We start from the raw sequence: 18140 nt of genomic DNA on the forward strand, positions 1-18140 counted from the left end.
CCCTGAGGTCTCAGTGTCCCCTCGCCTACGGTCCGGACCCCGTGCCATCCTGATGTCACTTGACCGTGTCCGCGCCGCAGCCCCCGGTGAAAGCTGCAGGGGCTGGGCAGATTTCCAGGCGAGAGGGGCCGCCGGGAGGCGGGAGCTGCGCTCCGCGGCACAGGTCAGAGAAGCCGAGCCAGGCTCTTTTGTGGGCCGGTCCATTGCCATCCGGGTGTAGCGCAGTGACACCTGATCTGCGGGGTGATTGATAAGCGCGGGCGGGGGTCCGCCGGCCCGCCCTCTACCTCGCCTGCCTCCTCCCCCTCCCGCCTCCTCCCCGCCTCCCTCCCGGTTCCCTCCCTCCTTCCTGCCGGTAGCGCTGCCCGGCGGCGAGCGGCTCCAGTGGGGATCTGCCTGCCCTTGGGGGCGCCGCCCGCGCTCTCCGCCGAGCCTTTGCTCCCGGGCCGCGCCGGGCTGAGGCCGCGCCGCCTCCCGCGCCTCCCCAGCTCGCGGATGCCGGGGGCGCCTCCGGGGGAAGCTCCGGGCGGCGCGTTCGCCGGGTAAGTTCTGAGCATTCGGGGACGCCGCGGCGACGCGGCCGGCCAGCCGGCTCCCCCGGCAGAGGGAACGGGCAGGGAAAGACGGCGCGATCCGCCGGGGACCGCGCGCGGGTGGCCGGCCGTCCCCGCTCCGGCTGCCCGGCCCCGGGACCGTCCGTCCGCGCGGGCGGGCGTGGTCCGGCTCCGGGCGTCGCGCGGCCACCGTTCGGGCGGAGGACGCAGCGACCCGGCCCGGGAAGGGGGCGGCGCGGCGCGAGCGGCCGTCGCGGCGATGGAGACGCGAGAGCAGGAGAGGGCTGCGTGAGCGGTCGGGGGGCCTGGCCTCGGGGGACTCGCCGGGTTCCTGGGTCCCGAGAAGAGCTCTCGAGAAAGGCTGGGCCGCGGGAGGCGGAGCGGGGGCCAAAGGCTGCTGGCTGGCGGGCGGCGGAAGCCTCCTCCCCGGGCCGGCCGGGCTCCGTGAAGCCCCTGGCGGCCGGAGAGGAGGAGGGCTGCGCGCACGCTCGCACTTGCCGCCGGCGGCCCCGAAGACCCGAGTCCCGCTTCATTTGGGAAGATGCGAGGGAGACCGAGGCGGCGGAGTCCCAGTTTCTCCCTCCATCGCCCCCGCGGGGACAGGGAGCGTTTGCCCGATTTTAGCGTCCGCCTCTGCCTCCCGCGTGCTCCGCGTTCACTTGGCCCCTTTCCGCCGCCCCGGGAGCCGCTGTCCCCGGCGGGGAGCCGCGGCGGCGCTTCCCGACTCGCGGGGCTGAAGGAAACTTCCTTAAAGTGCTTTCTGGCGTGGAGGCTGATTTGTTCCCCGTCACTGTGTTTGGGGAAGCTGCTGCAGCAGCCCGGGGACCGGCGGGAGATGCGGCAGTGGTGGGAGGGTCCACCGACCCGCGTCTGAAGCCAACCACGGGAGGGGACCGCTGCGGCCCCCGAGGGGTCCCCAGTGCCGCTCCCCTAGGCAGCCTACCGCGTCGTCTCCCTCGCCCCGTGATGTCGAGGACTTCAACCGCCTCCGTCATCCATTGACGACCCCCCGCCCTAATTCCTAGTAGATGCTGTCCTAAAACTGTATTGACAGAGTCATCCGTCTCCTGCAGGAAATTACGATCTTTGGAAACTAAAACTCATATTTGGTATTTCACTTTCAAAATTTTTGTTTTTGAGAACACATTTCAGTAAATCACCACCACCACCACCACCAATTCACGGTAAGCAGGAGTGAGTTTTTTGGAGAACTGCTGGCCTGGGACTCAGAATCCCTGGGTTCTGTTTCTAATTTTATAGATTCTTGAACTTAAGCAAGTCAGCACTTCCCCTGGTTGAGGAAATGTCCTCATCTAGAAAATGAATCTGATTGCAAAGGTATTGTCCAGCTCTCATGTTGGCTTCCACTTCAGTGAAATATTAACCTAATTAATAAATGTTTGTTATATGAATGACAGAATAAACCATCTCTCTCTAGGAACTCTATATATTTAACATTTGGAAATATGTAGAAACAAATGCCCCTCTGCTCTGGAAGGCAGTTTAATCGTGCTGGCACTGCACCATTCCACTGGCAATGATGTAGTTGCCAGGGTGGGTGGGAGGCTATGCCCTCCAGCTCTGGGGTAGTTCCTCTACTGTTGCCCTTTAGCAGAGAAGAAGGAAATTTGAGGGCCCAGAAGGAAACAGTGTTGCCCAAGGTGAAGCCATTACTGGATGGGGATGGGCTCTTCCCCAAAAGAAAAGGAGGGGAAAGGCGAAGGCCTGCTACCAATTGTGGAGGAGACTGGCCAAAGCCACAGGTTGCTTGAAAGCTGTTTATAAACTAGAAAGCCCTTCTTGGGGAGGGAAAAACTTGTCTGGGTGGGACAATTCTAGGACATCAGCTTCACAGGAAAGGAGGAGGGGAGAGGTAGGAGGCTTTTTGTTCTCTGAAGGCTGATGACCTCTGCCAGAACCTCTCTGCCACCCTTCACCCAGCCATGGGACCCTGTGTGGACTGTGGCAGGCAGGGCCCAGGAGGCAGGGAAGAATCGCTGAAGTGTCTGTCTGGACTGGCACATAGCTCGGTCAACTCTTCCCATTCTCTTCCATCCATTACTTTTGCTGCCTCATCTCCCCCATTCCCACCAGAGGCAGTCCCTGGCCCTTCTGGGCCATGGGCAGACATTCCCATTTTGCAAATGGACTCCAACTGTGCAACTTAAAAGTTGCCTTAAAAGGGGATCTTAAGATAATTAGGGGAAAACAGAGATACTGAAGGCAAAAAGCCAACACCTGGCCAATAATAATCCTGAGGAAAGGTTATCCGAATGCAATTGATTAGCAGACCTGGGAGGGGCCGAATAGTCCACCCCCTTGTGCCAGTGGGAACGGGAAGATCCAGAAACAAAGTGACACACCTGGCTACAGAACTGAACCAGAGGCCAGGTCTCCCGAGTCTCAGGCCAGGACTCTGGTCATCCCTTTTCTTTCTCAGAAGCAAGTCTTCCTGCATCGGCGGTTTCTGTCCCCCTGGGTCCCTGGCTCCTGCAGCCTGGAGGGCTCTGCACCCTTGTGGACTGGACTCCCAGCTAAGGCGCAGCCTGGCCGTGCCTGTCTGACACCCACCTCTCCTTCCTTCAGGCTAAGAGTACACGTTTAAACCTCATTATCTAGCTAAGTATAAACCTCAGGGGGAGAAGGGTTTTGTTGTTGTTTATCTCAGTCTATAGGCTAATGTTGTTGGGCTGGCTGTCAGAATCCAGGCAAATATCTGGCCAGTCACCACCCAGAAAGTAATTTTCTGCGCACTGAAACAAAGCTCTGAATGCAAAGCATAGAACCCCCGGGAGAACTCCTCGTCCTCCCACACAGGCTCACTGGTGCACACACAGCCCGCTCTCCGCACCAAGAGCATCTCAGCTAGGAGGCTGGCAGGCGGGCTCAGTTCTGTAGCAAAGAGGCGCGCGAGCGCGGGCACGCGCGCGCGCGCGCGCACACACACACACACACACACACACACACACACACACACACACACACACACGGAAGATGGGACACACTCGGAAGATTTGACACACACACACACAGAGTCCTGTAGCAAAGAGGCACACACACACACACACGGAAGATTTCACACACACGGAAGATGGGACCCCTGCTCCAGAATCTGTAATGAGACACCAACATCCCCGCCCCCCAACCCCAAGTCCCAGTGGAAGGGCCAGGAGGGAGGGGCAGGTGGAAGAAACCACTCGGAAGGGCCCGAGGCGTCCCGGCGGTGCCAGCCCCATAGTGGGGCCGCTCCTGGAGAACCCCCTCTCCAGGAGCTCCGCCAGCCACCCGCCGCCCGCCGGGCTGGAGGTGGAGGAGTTCAGAAGCAACTGACGCAGCCGGGATTCGAGCTTGGCGAAGCCACTCGCTGGGAAAGGGAAGCGTCTGCCCCTCCCTCCCCCGCCGCGCGCCCTCGCTCCCCGGCCTGCCCCCTCCCCCGTGACGTCACCCCAGCCCTGTCCCGGGGAACCCGCAAAGCCTCTCAAATTCAAACTGCCAGGCGCACTGCTGCCACTGCCGCGGGACTGGAAGTGAGCGCCCAGGCTCGGCCGTCGCCGCCGCCAGCCGACCGGGCCGGCCGGCTTCGCCAGCTCCGTGCGCAGTCGCACCCCCCGGGGTCCCCGGAGACTCAGCTGCCCGCCGCTCGGAGCGTCCTCGGCCTCTCCTGTCGCCTGCCAGATTCCGAATTCGTGCGCACCCCCACCTCCCCACCCCCCAGCAAAATTAAATCAACCAGCAGAAAACAGCATCCCTCCGGAAGCAGCGGCGTCCCCTTTTACCTTGCTCTTCCTCTCTTTCTGAAGATGCTAAACTACCGGCGGACTGCAGAGGAGAGGGGTCCCGTCTTCTCCTGATGCGTGAGTAACAGACCCCCGCCCCAGCACCCCGCGCTGTCTTTGCTCGTCCACCCTCTCCCTTCCCCCCGCCGCCAGTCCCCTGATTTTCCCACCCCCTTTTTGCGCAGTTAAAAAAACAAAACAACAACAAAAAAGTAGAGCAATTTCTGCTGCGAGCCCAGGACGGTCAAGCCGCCCGAGATAGCTTCAAGATATCCCCCAGGGGCGGAGGAGGAGGCGATGGGCTGGATTTAGTAGGACAACTCGGTTACTAATGACTTCGTGGCTGGCTGCGACCCGCTGGGAAATCAGGTGCAAGCATGTGGGTGCCGGGACGCGTGGGTGGGTCGGTGGGTGGGTGGGCCGGGAGTGGGGAGGAGAGCAGAAACCGCTGGGGGAAAAAAAAAAAACGCAGTGATTTCATTCTGCCTCGCTGCCCACTTCCCGCCGTCTTCCTCCCTCCCACGCCGCCCCCTCGCTTTGCCATTTTAATCGGGCCTCCGTGTTTCTTTCTCCCCCGCCTCCCGCTCTCTCTTGCCCCCCGCCCAAGGTTTGCCTGTAGGTACCTGAGCTGACCCCGACGGCGCCTAAAGATGCTGAGCGGCGTCTGGTTCCTCAGCGTGTTAACCGTGGCCGGGATCTTAGAGACGGAGAGTCGCAAAACTGCCAAAGACATTTGCAAGATCCGCTGCCTGTGTGAAGAGAAGGAGAACGTCCTGAATATTAACTGCGAAAACAAAGGATTTACAACAGTCAGCCTGCTCCAGCCCCCCCAGTACCGAATCTATCAGCTCTTCCTCAATGGCAACCTCCTGACCAGACTGTACCCCAACGAGTTCGTCAACTACTCCAACGCTGTGACTCTCCACCTGGGCAACAACGGGCTGCAGGAGATCCGTACAGGGGCGTTCAGTGGGCTGAAGACCCTGAAGAGGCTGCACCTCAACAACAACAAGCTCGAGGTGCTGAGGGAGGACACCTTCCTGGGCCTAGAGAGCCTGGAGTATCTGCAGGCTGACTACAATTACATCAGCGCCATCGAGGCGGGGGCCTTCAGCAAGCTGAACAAGCTCAAAGTGCTCATCCTGAATGACAACCTCCTTCTGTCGCTGCCCAGCAATGTGTTCCGCTTCGTCCTGCTGACCCACCTAGACCTGCGAGGGAACCGGCTGAAACTGATGCCTTTCGCGGGGGTCCTCGAGCACATCGGGGGCATCATGGAGATCCAGCTGGAGGAAAACCCCTGGAACTGCACATGCGACTTACTTCCACTCAAGGCTTGGCTGGACACCATCACCGTTTTCGTGGGGGAGATTGTCTGTGAAACCCCTTTCCGCTTGCACGGTAAAGATGTCACCCAGCTGACCAGGCAAGACCTCTGCCCCAGAAAAAGTACTGGTGACTCGGCTCAGAGGGGTGGCCACACCGACACACACATCCCGAGGCTGTCACCTACCCTGAATCCTGCTCTCAACCCGACCCGGGCTCCAAAAGCCAGCCGGCCACCCAAAATGAGAAACCGTCCCACCCCCCGGGTCACAGTGTCGAAGGACAGGCAGAGCTTTGGCCCCATCATGGTGTACCAGACCAAGTCCCCAGTGCCCCTCACCTGCCCCAGCAGCTGTGTCTGCACCTCTCAGAGCTCCGACAATGGGCTGAACGTCAACTGCCAAGAACGGAAGTTCACCAACATCTCCGACCTGCAGCCCAAACCCACCAGTCCAAAGAAACTCTACCTGACAGGGAACTATCTTCAAATGGTCTATAAGAATGACCTCTTAGAATACAGTTCTTTGGATTTGCTGCATCTAGGCAACAATAGGATTGCAGTCATTCAGGAAGGTGCCTTCACAAACCTGACCAGTTTACGCAGACTTTATCTAAATGGCAATTACCTTGAAGTGCTGTTTCCGGCTATGTTTGATGGGCTGCAGAGCTTGCAGTATCTCTATTTAGAATATAATGTCATTAAGGAAATTAAGCCGCTGACCTTTGATGCTTTGATTAACCTACAGCTGCTGTTTCTGAATAACAACCTGCTACGGTCCCTGCCTGATAACATATTTGGGGGCACGGCCCTCACCAGGCTGAATCTGAGAAACAACCATTTTTCTCACTTGCCAGTGAAAGGAGTTCTAGATCAGCTTCCGGCTTTTATCCAGATTGATCTCCAAGAGAACCCCTGGGACTGCACCTGTGACATCATGGGACTGAAGGATTGGACAGAGCATGCCAATTCCCCTGTCATCATCAACGAGGTGACCTGTGAATCTCCTGCGAAACACGCCGGGGAGATCCTGAAGTTTCTGGGGAGGGAGGCAATCTGTCCAGATGGTCCGAACTTGTCAGACGGAACCGTTTTGTCAATGAATCACAACACAGACACACCTCGCTCGCTCAGTGTGTCTCCCAGTTCCTACCCTGAACTGCACACTGAAGTTCCGCTTTCCGTCTTGATTTTAGGATTGCTGGTTGTCTTTATCTTATCTGTCTGTTTCGGCGCTGGCTTATTTGTCTTTGTCCTGAAACGCCGGAAGCGGGTACCCAGTGTTCCCAGGAGTGCTAACAACTTAGATGTAAGTTCCTTCCAGTTACAGTACGGCTCTTACAACACTGAGACCCAGGATAAAGCAGACGGCCACGTCTATAACTACATCCCTCCACCTGTGGGCCAGATGTGCCAAAACCCCATCTACATGCAGAAGGAAGGAGACCCGGTGGCCTATTACCGAAACCTGCAAGAATTCAGTTACAGCAACCTGGAGGAGAAGAAAGAAGAGCCAGCCACACTTGCTTACACTATCAGTGCCACAGAGCTTCTGGAAAAGCAGGCCCCGAGAGAGCCCGAGCTGCTGTATCAGAATATCGCTGAGCGGGTCAAGGAGCTGCCCAGTGCGGGACTTGTCCACTATAACTTTTGTACCTTACCTAAAAGGCAGTTCACCCCTTCCTATGAATCTCGACGCCAAAACCAAGACAGAATCAATAAAACCGTTTTATATGGAACTCCCAGGAAATGCTTTGTGGGGCAGTCCAAAGCAGACCACCCTTTACTGCAAGCTAAGCCGCAATCAGAACCAGACTACCTCGAAGTTCTGGAAAAACAAACTGCAATCAGTCAGCTGTGAAAGGAAATCATTGACAACCCTCTGGCATCAAAGGATGCTGCTCCAAACTCTTGGAGGCTGGGCGTTTGCTTTTGTGTGTGTCTGTTCTCCGTTTCTCAGCCTCAGTGGGGGACTTTGAAGATGTTTGGGGGATGGGGTGAAGCAATGATACTGCTTTTTCAAGTTTTCCTTTAAATTATTTCTCTCTTGCTCTCCTCCCTCCCCCACCTTCCCCCCACTTCTCTCCTTAGGAATCATCATTGAACATGAATGTTTCTACAGTGCATTTTTTCTTATACTTTATGGTTGTGTTTCCTTTTTCTTCTTTTATTTTTCCAGTGTGGGAATGGGAAGAGGAGATTATAGTGAATGAAGAAACAGTAAGCAAACTTTTAAAATGAAAATGGATATTTAGTGTATTTTGTAGAAGATCTCCAAAGATCTTTTGAGACTATAAATTCTTTTGTAAATAACGATATATGGTATTTCGAACTTCAGTTACCAAGCATAGCCACTGGGCATCACTTCTTCATGTTAAAGTGCCTTTGCACTTTAAGTACATTACTTAAATGTTGCTTTTAGCTTTGATAAATTGAACATATTTTAATGTGTTGTATTTTTGAAATTAAAAACACTGTAAAATAGATTGAAATGTCAGCTATATTAAGTCAACGTACAGTTTGCTTGAGTTATAGAAACCAGCTTGTCATCAAATGATTCTAGTTCTAGGACTTTATAGATTTAACTGTAAAATGTTTCCTTTCCTTTGGGTTTGTTCTAAATGATTTTATTTAAGTCAACTAAGGGGATTTAACAGTGGACTAGAGGTAATAAACCACCTCAGTTGGGATTAGTAATTCATTAATAAAATATATTTAACCCAATATAAGAGTGAATTGAACAATTAATGCCCTTCCATAAATCATTATTTTACACTAACATGGTCAGTGTTTTAGATTATTTTCCTAATTAAAGAGTACATTACACAACTTGTAATATATTTTTCCTGCATTAAATTAGATATTTTTATATTTAAATGAAAGAGTCTGTATTTCTAACTTTTTAATTGAAATTAATATTTTTTCTGCCTATTGAAACATTTTCTATAAACACACACCAGTAGAGGCCGCCACACACCTCATTTAATAAAGACATACGAGCCATTAAATGCCTTGAAGGAAGACTTCAAAGGTGAGATTTAAACGTCCCAAGTAAGTTCTCTGCAAATTCAAGGCAACAGAGACAAATCTATATATTACTTGCTATTTCTTTTAGGATTAAAGGTTAGACTCAGAATCCATCTCAATTTTCCCATTTTCAGAGAAAGCAGTGTTTTCCTCTTGAGTTTATGGAAGCGTTAACAGGGAGCTATCAAATGATGTACCCTGTGTGTCTCCAACGCAATTAATAAATGCCTAAATGGAGAAAGTAGCCATCTTTTCTTCCCCTGCCTTCTTGAGGCAAGTGTTGCTTGAATTTTTCCTTGGCTTGACCAAGCTTTTCGTTTTGGTGTTAGAATTAAAATGATTTGAACTAACCAAGTCTACATAACATTTATGAAGCCTTATTAGCCTGTAAATAATTTTTAGATGCAAATATTATTGTGTGATTTAAACAAACAGCCCTTCTTTACAACAAAAAATAGTTTTGTTTTGTCTATTGTAAATCCTTATGCAACTGGGGTGGTGATCTGCATATAAAGTAGTCCAGCTTTTCAGTTCCTTATTAAAGCAATTGATGGCATCTGAAAGAAGCACACTGTTTCCTTTTCATAAATAGGTTACTGCACATAATAATCCTTTATTATCATGTGGAGATTGAAGTGGATCCTGATGACTTACTTTTAAAGCTTTAAAATGACTAATAGTTTATTGTCTGTCACTATAAACAATTCATGTGATAGGCTTTCAATTAGAAATTACTTAAATCCAAATTATTTGGATTAATAGCTACTGGTGCAAAATCGTTTTTTTAACAATAGAAGGTAATTGTGTATATATAAATGTAAAGGGCATTCAGGAAAGTAAATGCCTTTAATACCCTAAAATCTCTGAACATCTACAATGACAAGCTTACGTGTTCATTCTTTGATTAGAGATCATAATTCTTATTTAAATCCATTAGATTGAAGTTTAAAACGGTGGGCTGAAATGATCTACAGGAAGGTTAATGTCCAGAGATTTTACATTTCATAGAAGAGGAGCAAGAGTGATATGCCAGTTGAACTTGGAGATAGCTCCCGGAAACCATCTCCTCTTATATATATAAGAATTACAAAAGGACTGTCAGGTCTGCTCTCATTTGGTGCAACGATAAATACAGAACACTGAGGCAGGTATTTGAGGGAATGATTATGAAGGCAAATTAATATCCATCTTCTATTAAGAGAGTTTTTTGGTTTAAACTGTATGCCTAGAACCACTGATGTGGTGATTCCACTTCAATGTTCGTATTCTCCTGAAAATAAAATCATTCCTGTAAAATACTAGTCTCTATAGAAAAACTAATTCATTCATTTTAAGCAGAGATTGCTTACTATTCATTTAGTTACATGATTTTAAAGCGGCCTCCTGGAAGAACTCAGATTCATAAACTCTTTTGCTTAATAACTATGGTTTAATTTTAAATTCTCATGCTTCTTAGATGTGTACTTTATTTTGTTTTAGGTTTTAAGATGAAATTGTTTGAATGTGGTCCAGACTATTTCATTTAAAGGCATAAAACACCATATACTGTGAAGCTTTATTTTTTTAATGCAATCACAAACACTTTGTTTTTTAACTTATTAGCATCCCCACTGATTGTATTGTTTTGCTTTATCCATTCAAGTGCTTTAAAACATATTTTATTTTAGGATTTTTATTTTTATCTCCTACAGCTGGATTTTGCTATTTCACTTTTATTTCACATGCAGCTTGTAATGGGTATGAGCACAAGCACAGCGAAATGGTTCCAGCCAGCAGAATGTGATCTCCCCTGGCCCTGCCTGAAACAGATCTGTATATCTGGCAAATGGTAATTCCCTCTGATTCTAGCTCTTAATTAGTTCCTTCTGCTGTTTCTGAATATACCTGTGTCTAAGTTTGTATCAAAACTCTCAAAAGCACCACTTCTCAGTCTGGACACAATTGCCAAAAGTCTAATTTGCTTCTGGACTTTGGTCAACCTGTGTGCCTTGTTACTTCCCTCCAGCAGTTGGTGAGTAAGGAAATGACCCTTCAGTTTCCTCTGCTTTATCCTCTGGCCTCTAAGGTGATTTAATTTTTCTAAATATTTTCATTTCATCAAGGGCTCAATATTCTATGGATTTTACAAAAAGGGTCTAATGAAAAAGAGGGACATTCTGTGATTTCTCAGACTCTGGAAATTCATTTTAGCTGTACACATTTCAGAAACATAACTGGATTGGAAGCTAGACTGAAGGAAGTCTTCTAGACAATTCTCCTAATCCAGTCATTTCTTCATTCATTCACTAAGTAATTGAGTGTTTGCTTCCTAGGGGCCAGGCTTTGTGCTGTGTGCTAAGACGGTGCAGAGATACAGTAGTCAGGATCTCTGTCCACCCCCTCACCCCCACACCCTGCAGAGAGCTTAGTACTAAAAAAAGGAGAACCTTATCTGAATGACCATCACCTGAAAAAACAGTGGGGACAGCAGTGAAATGCAGGAAGTTGAGTTTTTGAAGATGATTTTGTGCAATGAAATATAACACTGACACATCATGTGCTAGTTACTGTGTAACCACCATTAACATCATTTTAGAGTTACACAGTTAAACAGGGAGAACACCCACAAAAATAAAAACAAATTTCTGCAGAATAGGGTCCAATATTATGGCCTGAAAATAGCTATATACTTCTGCTATCTAAAGATGTACATTATAAAGATGAATCCCCAAATTGTAAATACAAAAAATCACAAACATACTTATAATTTTGGAATATCCATGTTTTAAAGGCAGTATTGACTTTCTATTTCAGTGGCTTAAAATATAACATTTGGCTTAAGTGTCTTTTACAAAGACAATAAGACACCTAAATCCTGAGAGAAAATTAAGTACTGTATACAGGTGTACTTTGCTTCCCACAATGGTTGTGCAAAAAGTCACATATAAATTGAAGTTTTGTAAGTTAAATTGTATTTTAAAAGCATTAGGAGAGCTGCCATTTAGAGGAAACTTGTGAATCAATCTTTTTATAAGGCAGAAAACCATTTTATAATACAAATAATCTGTCTAATTTATCTTTTTTGTATGTTTGGAGTTTCAATATCAACTTTGCTTAAAACACAGCCCACCTGCATAATAAGAGTGTGTTTTTCCAGTGCTGCTTGTGCTACCAGTTTCTTGGTTGCTAAGGGCTTATACTTGAAAATCCGCTGCAGTTTTGTGTGACTGGAGCTATCAAGCGATTCTCTGAGGGCGCAGTAGCATTCCTGAACAGTCCGAGTAGCCAACCCATTTCAATTCCATTGACCACAGGACTTTTCTGCTCCGCAGCATTTTCTCTGTCAGATGTGGCCATGATTCATTAGACGGTAGAGTGACTCCTGTATTCACATCCTATAAAGTGCTTAGAGTCACAGGTTTTATAATAAATATATGTGATCATGTAAACATATTAAACTGCATGTGTGTTGTAATTTTTTAGCAGTATTTTAGCTTGAAAGTACTTGTACAAATACTGTTAGATTTAGTTGCAAATAATTGTTCTCAAATTACTGGAATAAATGGAAAATGAAATGCACTCTCGTGTAAATAGACTTCTGTGCCAAATAGTGACATTGTTTCAAAAAAATGAGTGCCATATTTTGGGCTGTTAATAGGGAAAATGAAATACTGAAAATGTGATCAAATGATACTGTGTTTTATTGGATAAACTTTATATAAAATTATTTTTTATGCTACAGTTAGCTTTCAATTAATAAATATTCACAAAAAATGAACATTTGAATTAGTTAGAAAAATTCTTTAGACTCTTGAGAAGAGTTGATGACAAAGTATTGCTGGAACCATTCTCTTTGCCTTGGTCTATACTGTTCAAATATTTACAAATTAAGGTCTTCTTTGTATGATTAGAATTTACATATTAAGGGTAAATGTCCTTTTAAAAACATACTAATACTTTTCTATGAATACCCATTGGTATCAGCCTTAAAAAATTAAAAGTAGAAAGAACAATAAAACAATTAAAATTGAGATCTCTCTAGGAATTGAAAGTCTGATTTCACACTGCCTTCACCACACACACCAACCCACACAACAGCCAACTGTTTTTCATTACAAAATTCTGTCTAATACCATAGGTGATTTAATACTTTTATATCTATAAAATGAGAAAGATTGGCATGCAAATCCAAGAAATAGAAATTATGAATTCATTAAAGAAGATGTTATACTGTATTCGCAGAGACTAGAGTCAAAACGAGTGAGAGAGAGATGCATTTGTTGCTGTAATCATGGTAATACTATAGCAAAGTGAGTTATTTGGTATTTGCATTGGTTGGACATCAGAATATATCTGCCAGGTATGCTCCATCCACAAATGTACAACAAAGGACTTGAGATTTGTGTGATGAACAAGAGGATTTGCAACTAATTATCCCCTCTTTAGATTATTAATTTACTGTCTTCACCATATATTCAGATTATTCATATGGCCTTCACAAGTCTGTGAAAACAATTGGAATAGTCTGATTCTAGAGTGTTTTAATGAAGAATGAGAGTTGGTGCTTAGTACACGAAATTATCTCATCCAAGTGAAAGCTGCTCAGTCGTGTCTGACTCTTTGTAACCCCATGGACTATATAGTCCATGGAATTCTCCAGGCCAGAATACTGGATTGGGTAGCCTTTTCCTTCTCCAGGGGATCTTCCCAACCCAGGGATTGAATGCAGCTCTCCCACATTGCAGGTGGATTCTTTACCAGCTGAGCCACAAGAAAGATAAGTTGAAATGGAATGGGAATGAAAGGGATATACAGCCCCCCATTCTGAACACATGTCATATCAGACAGCAAGTCATATGTGCCTGTTGATCCTAGGAAAAGACCATCAAAATAGATGTTGTCATTACTGAATGGAGGCTGGAAATGCACCTGGTCCATATTTCCCTGGGCAACAGTATGTGATTAGTTATACATCATTTTTATTAATTTGATTTTTCAACCATTATTTTGTGTTTACTATCAACATTACCCTAAAAAGGAACATTAGAGCTAATTATCTGTCAGATCTAGTTACCTGGCATTTTGGGATACATTTGATCTTAACAGAATGTTGGGTACAACATCAAATATAAGGTAATTTCTGGCTCACAAAAGTGACTGTTGGGCAAATAGGAGAGGTGAATGGGGTGTGCTCTGGGTAATCTTTAGCCAAGTCGCTGACTCCTCAAGCCCCTTTCCCTTTCACAGCATTAACGCCTGCCATAGTGATTTGGAATATATAACCCTTCAATAAATATTTCCATAATGAATGAATGAATAATACTGGCTCTCATGTGAACACTGAAGAAGGGTGAAAAACTGAAGGATCTAAGTTCAAAGCAATTGTAATGGGTTTTTAGCTGTTCCAGGAAGTACTAAACAAATATTTACTGGAACGATTTTCAGAGCTTATGAAGAACACACACATGCACACTGTGATGATGGTAGAGAAGTTACAGTAACACACAGCTAAGATCCAAAGTTTATTACATGCCGGCAGGCCCAATTTTAAGTGATACCCGAATCTGTCTATTGAACCCAGCGATCGCATTCTAGACTTAAAAGAAGCTTTACTGCTGAGCGCTGAGATTTCCTTGTTATTGGCTTTTGGAATCAGGAGATTCCGAGTTGAGAGAAAATAAACTCCCTGACAAAGCTTGAATGATGATTCAGAGCTTATCATTTAGGTCTTCCTAGGACCTGTGTGTCAGAGAAGGCAATGGCACCCCACTCCAGTACTCTTGCCTGGAAAATCCCATGGACGGAGGAGCCTGGTAGGCTGCAATCCATGGGGTCGCTAAGAGTCAGACACGACTGAGCGGCTTCACTTTCACTTTTCACTTTCATGCATTGGAGAAGGAAATGGCAACCCTCTCCAGTGTTCTTGCCTGGAGAATCCCAGGGATGGAGGAGCCTAGTGGGCTGCCATCTATGGGGTCGCACAGAGTCGGACACGACTGAAGCGACTTAGCAGCAGCAGCAGGACCTGTGTGTTTGGTTTGTTTCTTAAGTCTTCCATATAGAAGAGAAATTCTTTGTGTTCAGACTACATTAAGTCATATTTCTGTCAGAACACAGTTGTTTCATAAAGTCCGACTTGTCCAGAAAAGAACCTAGAGGTGGTATTTCATAACAGAGTCCCAGGATCTGAGGTTCTGATCTTTGTACAGCTAAGAAGCTATGAGGATAAGTCATAGTCCTCTCTGGGTCTCAGTTTTCCTATCTGGAGCAGTGTTGGCCTGTATGAACTCAATGGATATGCTCTGATTCTAGGTTATTTGGGGAGTGACTGCTACACACAAAATGGATAATGCATGAAGTCAATTATTCAGGTACTTCAAGCCTGAAAATCTCTTACCCTTCTCCTTTCCAGTGTCTAATTTGGACACAGCCATCTCTGATTTTATTTTTTACAAGATTCAAATGTAACATTTGTCTCAGGTTAGTTTATCTTCCTAAAGCTTGACTTTTAAAATGCTTAAAGCATTTTTCTTCTTTGTAAATCACAACATTCTACTGCTTTGGGGGGAGGGGAGGAAGGTGATGGGATTTTTCATTTAGCTGTTTGGTAGTGGGAGTTTTCTATGAGGCTTATTCTGTGTGATAATTAGGAAAGTTAAACTATGAATCTCTCTAGGAAAATCATATTATCACATTTCAGGGCACAAAGCAGTTTTCCCATTTGGTTTGTTCATCATCCTACCCTTTTATCCAACACTGCCAAGTTTCTTATCATCAAGGAAACTGATAGACCCTTGGACAATTCAGTTGAGCTTCAGAAATTCAACGATTCATTCCAGTTAGCAAAGCTCTTAGCTGACAAGTGTATTTGGCTTCTAACTGATCATAGACTTCAGCCATAGTTTTATTTCTGGGCCACTGTGTCTCTAGTTGGTCAGATTGATTTTAACTGGAAACAAAAAAACAAAGCCCTCAATCCTGTAATATTTGGCTGACATAAATTTTGCAAGGGTAAAAAAGAGAAGCAAACATTTACTCAAAAACTTCCTCTGCTTTCCAGGTGTCTGAAGGGCTTATTAAAAGCCTTAGTGAATGCAAGGAAAACCCATCTACACTTTGCTTTCTGTTTTCTTCTGTCATGTTACAGAAGGTTGTGGAAAAGGACATGTAGACTATCTTGTCTAAGCCATTCTCTTAAAAGATTTAAAAAATAGGATGCCACTGAGATACTCAGGATTTACAGTATAATTACATTTCAAATGTTTAACTCGAAATTTTTGAACAAAAGCTATTTTATGTACTAAATAGATCTCTGAAAAGCAAGTACATTTTAACCATTAATCTGGACAGTTTGAGAGCAGGGCTTGTTGAAGGAATCTTACTCTTTTTAAATTACGTTTATTCAGATAGAGACAATCTAATTGTTTTGTGCAAATTTCTCAGAAAGTTGTTCAGTTCTACTACTCAAACAGTTCAAATATTATAAAATTTTAAAAATATGTTTATTATTCTGTTCTTACATATTAAAATGGATAAGGCTCTGACTGTGTTGATGGAGTTTGTGGTTTTCCAGTTGGACTTTCTGAGTGTCTGTATATAGGGATGGATATTTGTACAAAGACAAGGTAAAGTCTTAGGGGTAAATAGACACTTTCTAGAGTGATTTATAACACATGGCCAGGAAATGGGGAGTTTCACAAAATATTGCCTTGTGTCAGAAATCTTTCCCCAGCTTTGATTCCTTATCAGGAGACAAACATTTTCCTATGGCAGTAAGACTGTGGGTTTTTCTGAGTTCTGCTTTGTTTTGGTCTTCAATCACATTGATTCTTTCTGATTTGCTGATGAAGGAGGATCTGACGACAGTGGGGGAACATTCCCCAAGGACAAGGTGCCCTCAGATTTTGCCTCCATGCCTCTGCTAACTCTCCACGTGACCTTGAACCAGTCCCTTCTCGGAGCCCCAGTTTCCTCATCTGAAAAAGAAAGTAGACAGCCATGCCAGTCAAGAAAACAATTGAATAAAAAGGAGCTTACTACTGGGGAAACCTGAAATCCACTTTGATTTATAAAAAGTAGTAAATCATCTGCAAAGTTGACAGGTTAATGATCATTAATAACAAATTATTTTCAACAATCCTCACACCTGTTCTGTGACACACCAGTGAAAACATTTGAACTAGAAGTTCTATAGTTTCTTTCAGCTTTAAAAAAAAAAGAAAGCAAAAACAGTCTCATGCTTTTCTTTCCCTCATCCTTATTCCAGCTCCTAAACATTTTAATTGTATAAATCCATTTACACAAAGAGTATGAGTAATTTCTGGTAGTCCTTATGTGGTAACAGATTGTCTCTAAAAATACAACTTCTGGAGTGCTCATTGTGTGCCGAGCACTTGAGCAGATGCTGTGCACATCTAAAACAAATCCACAAGTTCCTGAAGGCCTAGTGCTAGGAGGAGACTCCGTTGGGGAGAAATGAAAAAATTGGCTCCTGTATGTCGGGGAGACATAACATATACACTAGAAGTAAGACGTGCCTCTTGCCCTCATGGAATATAAAACTAAATTGGGAAGATGAACTGCTCGTCCTTGAAAAGGAGAGGAGAAATCAGGGTCACAAAAGAAAAAGATCAATGCAGATTAAATTGGAATTAGCTGAGAAGGCTCATGGGAGAAGGCAGGGCACAAAAAAAGAGCCGTAAGTTAGGGAAAGGCTTGGGGAGTCACCAAGCTTGACAATATAAAGACAAATAAGCCTGTGAAGAAAACAAATGGTTACTGCTGTGCTGGAGGGGTGGGGATAAATTGGGAGATTGGGATTGACACATACACACTGATGCTGATAAGTCACTTTAGTCGTGCCCAACTCTGTGCAACCCCAGAGACGGCAGCCCACCAGGCTCCTCCGTCCCTGGGATTCTCCAGGCAAGAACACTGGAGTGGGTTGCCATTTCCTTCTCCAGTGCATGAAAGTGAAAACTGAAAGTGAAGCCGCTCAGTTGTATATGACTCTTAGCGACCCCATGGACTGCAGCCCACCAGGCTCCTCCGTCCATGGGATTTTCCAGGCAAGAGTACTGGAGTGGGGTGCCATTGCTCTCTCCTACATACACACTACTATATATAAAACAGTTATATATATATGTGTATATATATATATGTATAATATATATATAGTTATATATACATAACTAATAAGGACCTACTGTACAGCACAGGGAGCTCTACTAAATACTCTGTAATGACCTATATGGGGAAAAGAATCTAAAAAAGAGTGAATATATGTATTGCATTGGCCAAAATGTTTATTTGTATTTTTCCATAAGATGTTATTGAATACATATATGGAAGATATGTATAACTGATTCACTGTGTTGTACACCTGAAACTACCAGAACATGGTAAGTCAACGATACTCCAAAAAAAATTAATTTAAAAAAGTAAAAGGCAATGGGATGGGATAAAGATACTGCCCATATT

At 45.4% G+C, this 18140-nt stretch overlaps 1 protein-coding gene across 3 annotated transcripts; it reads left to right on the forward strand.

Moving 5' to 3' along the window:
• The first annotated feature begins 449 nt into the window (after window positions 1-449).
• SLITRK2 (SLIT and NTRK like family member 2) lies at window positions 450-12438 on the forward strand. Of its 3 annotated transcripts, XM_061408633.1 has the most exons (4): window positions 450-542; window positions 4355-4408; window positions 4516-4699; window positions 4938-12438. In XM_061408633.1, exon 4 carries the CDS (start codon window positions 4981-4983, stop codon window positions 7513-7515), a length of 2535 nt encoding a protein of 844 aa, XP_061264617.1. In that variant the 5' UTR covers window positions 450-542; window positions 4355-4408; window positions 4516-4699; window positions 4938-4980; the 3' UTR covers window positions 7516-12438. The 3 variants fall into 3 exon arrangements, with proteins under 3 accessions (XP_061264617.1, XP_061264618.1, XP_061264619.1); XM_061408634.1 differs by lacking the exon at window positions 450-542 and having other exon boundaries at window positions 4125-4408; window positions 4516-4709; XM_061408635.1 differs by lacking the exon at window positions 450-542 and having other exon boundaries at window positions 4125-4408; window positions 4950-12438.
• Window positions 12439-18140: the final 5702 nt, after the last annotated feature.

The sequence above is a fragment of the Bos javanicus genome, chromosome X (genome assembly GCF_032452875.1).
Source record: "Bos javanicus breed banteng chromosome X, ARS-OSU_banteng_1.0, whole genome shotgun sequence".
NCBI lineage: Eukaryota > Metazoa > Chordata > Mammalia > Artiodactyla > Bovidae > Bos > Bos javanicus.

Excerpts from the sequence above, each read along its gene's own strand:
- SLITRK2 (XM_061408633.1), top strand. The coding sequence starts at position 4,981 with ATGCTGAGCGGCGTCTGGTTCCTCAGCGTGTTAACCGTGGCCGGGATC.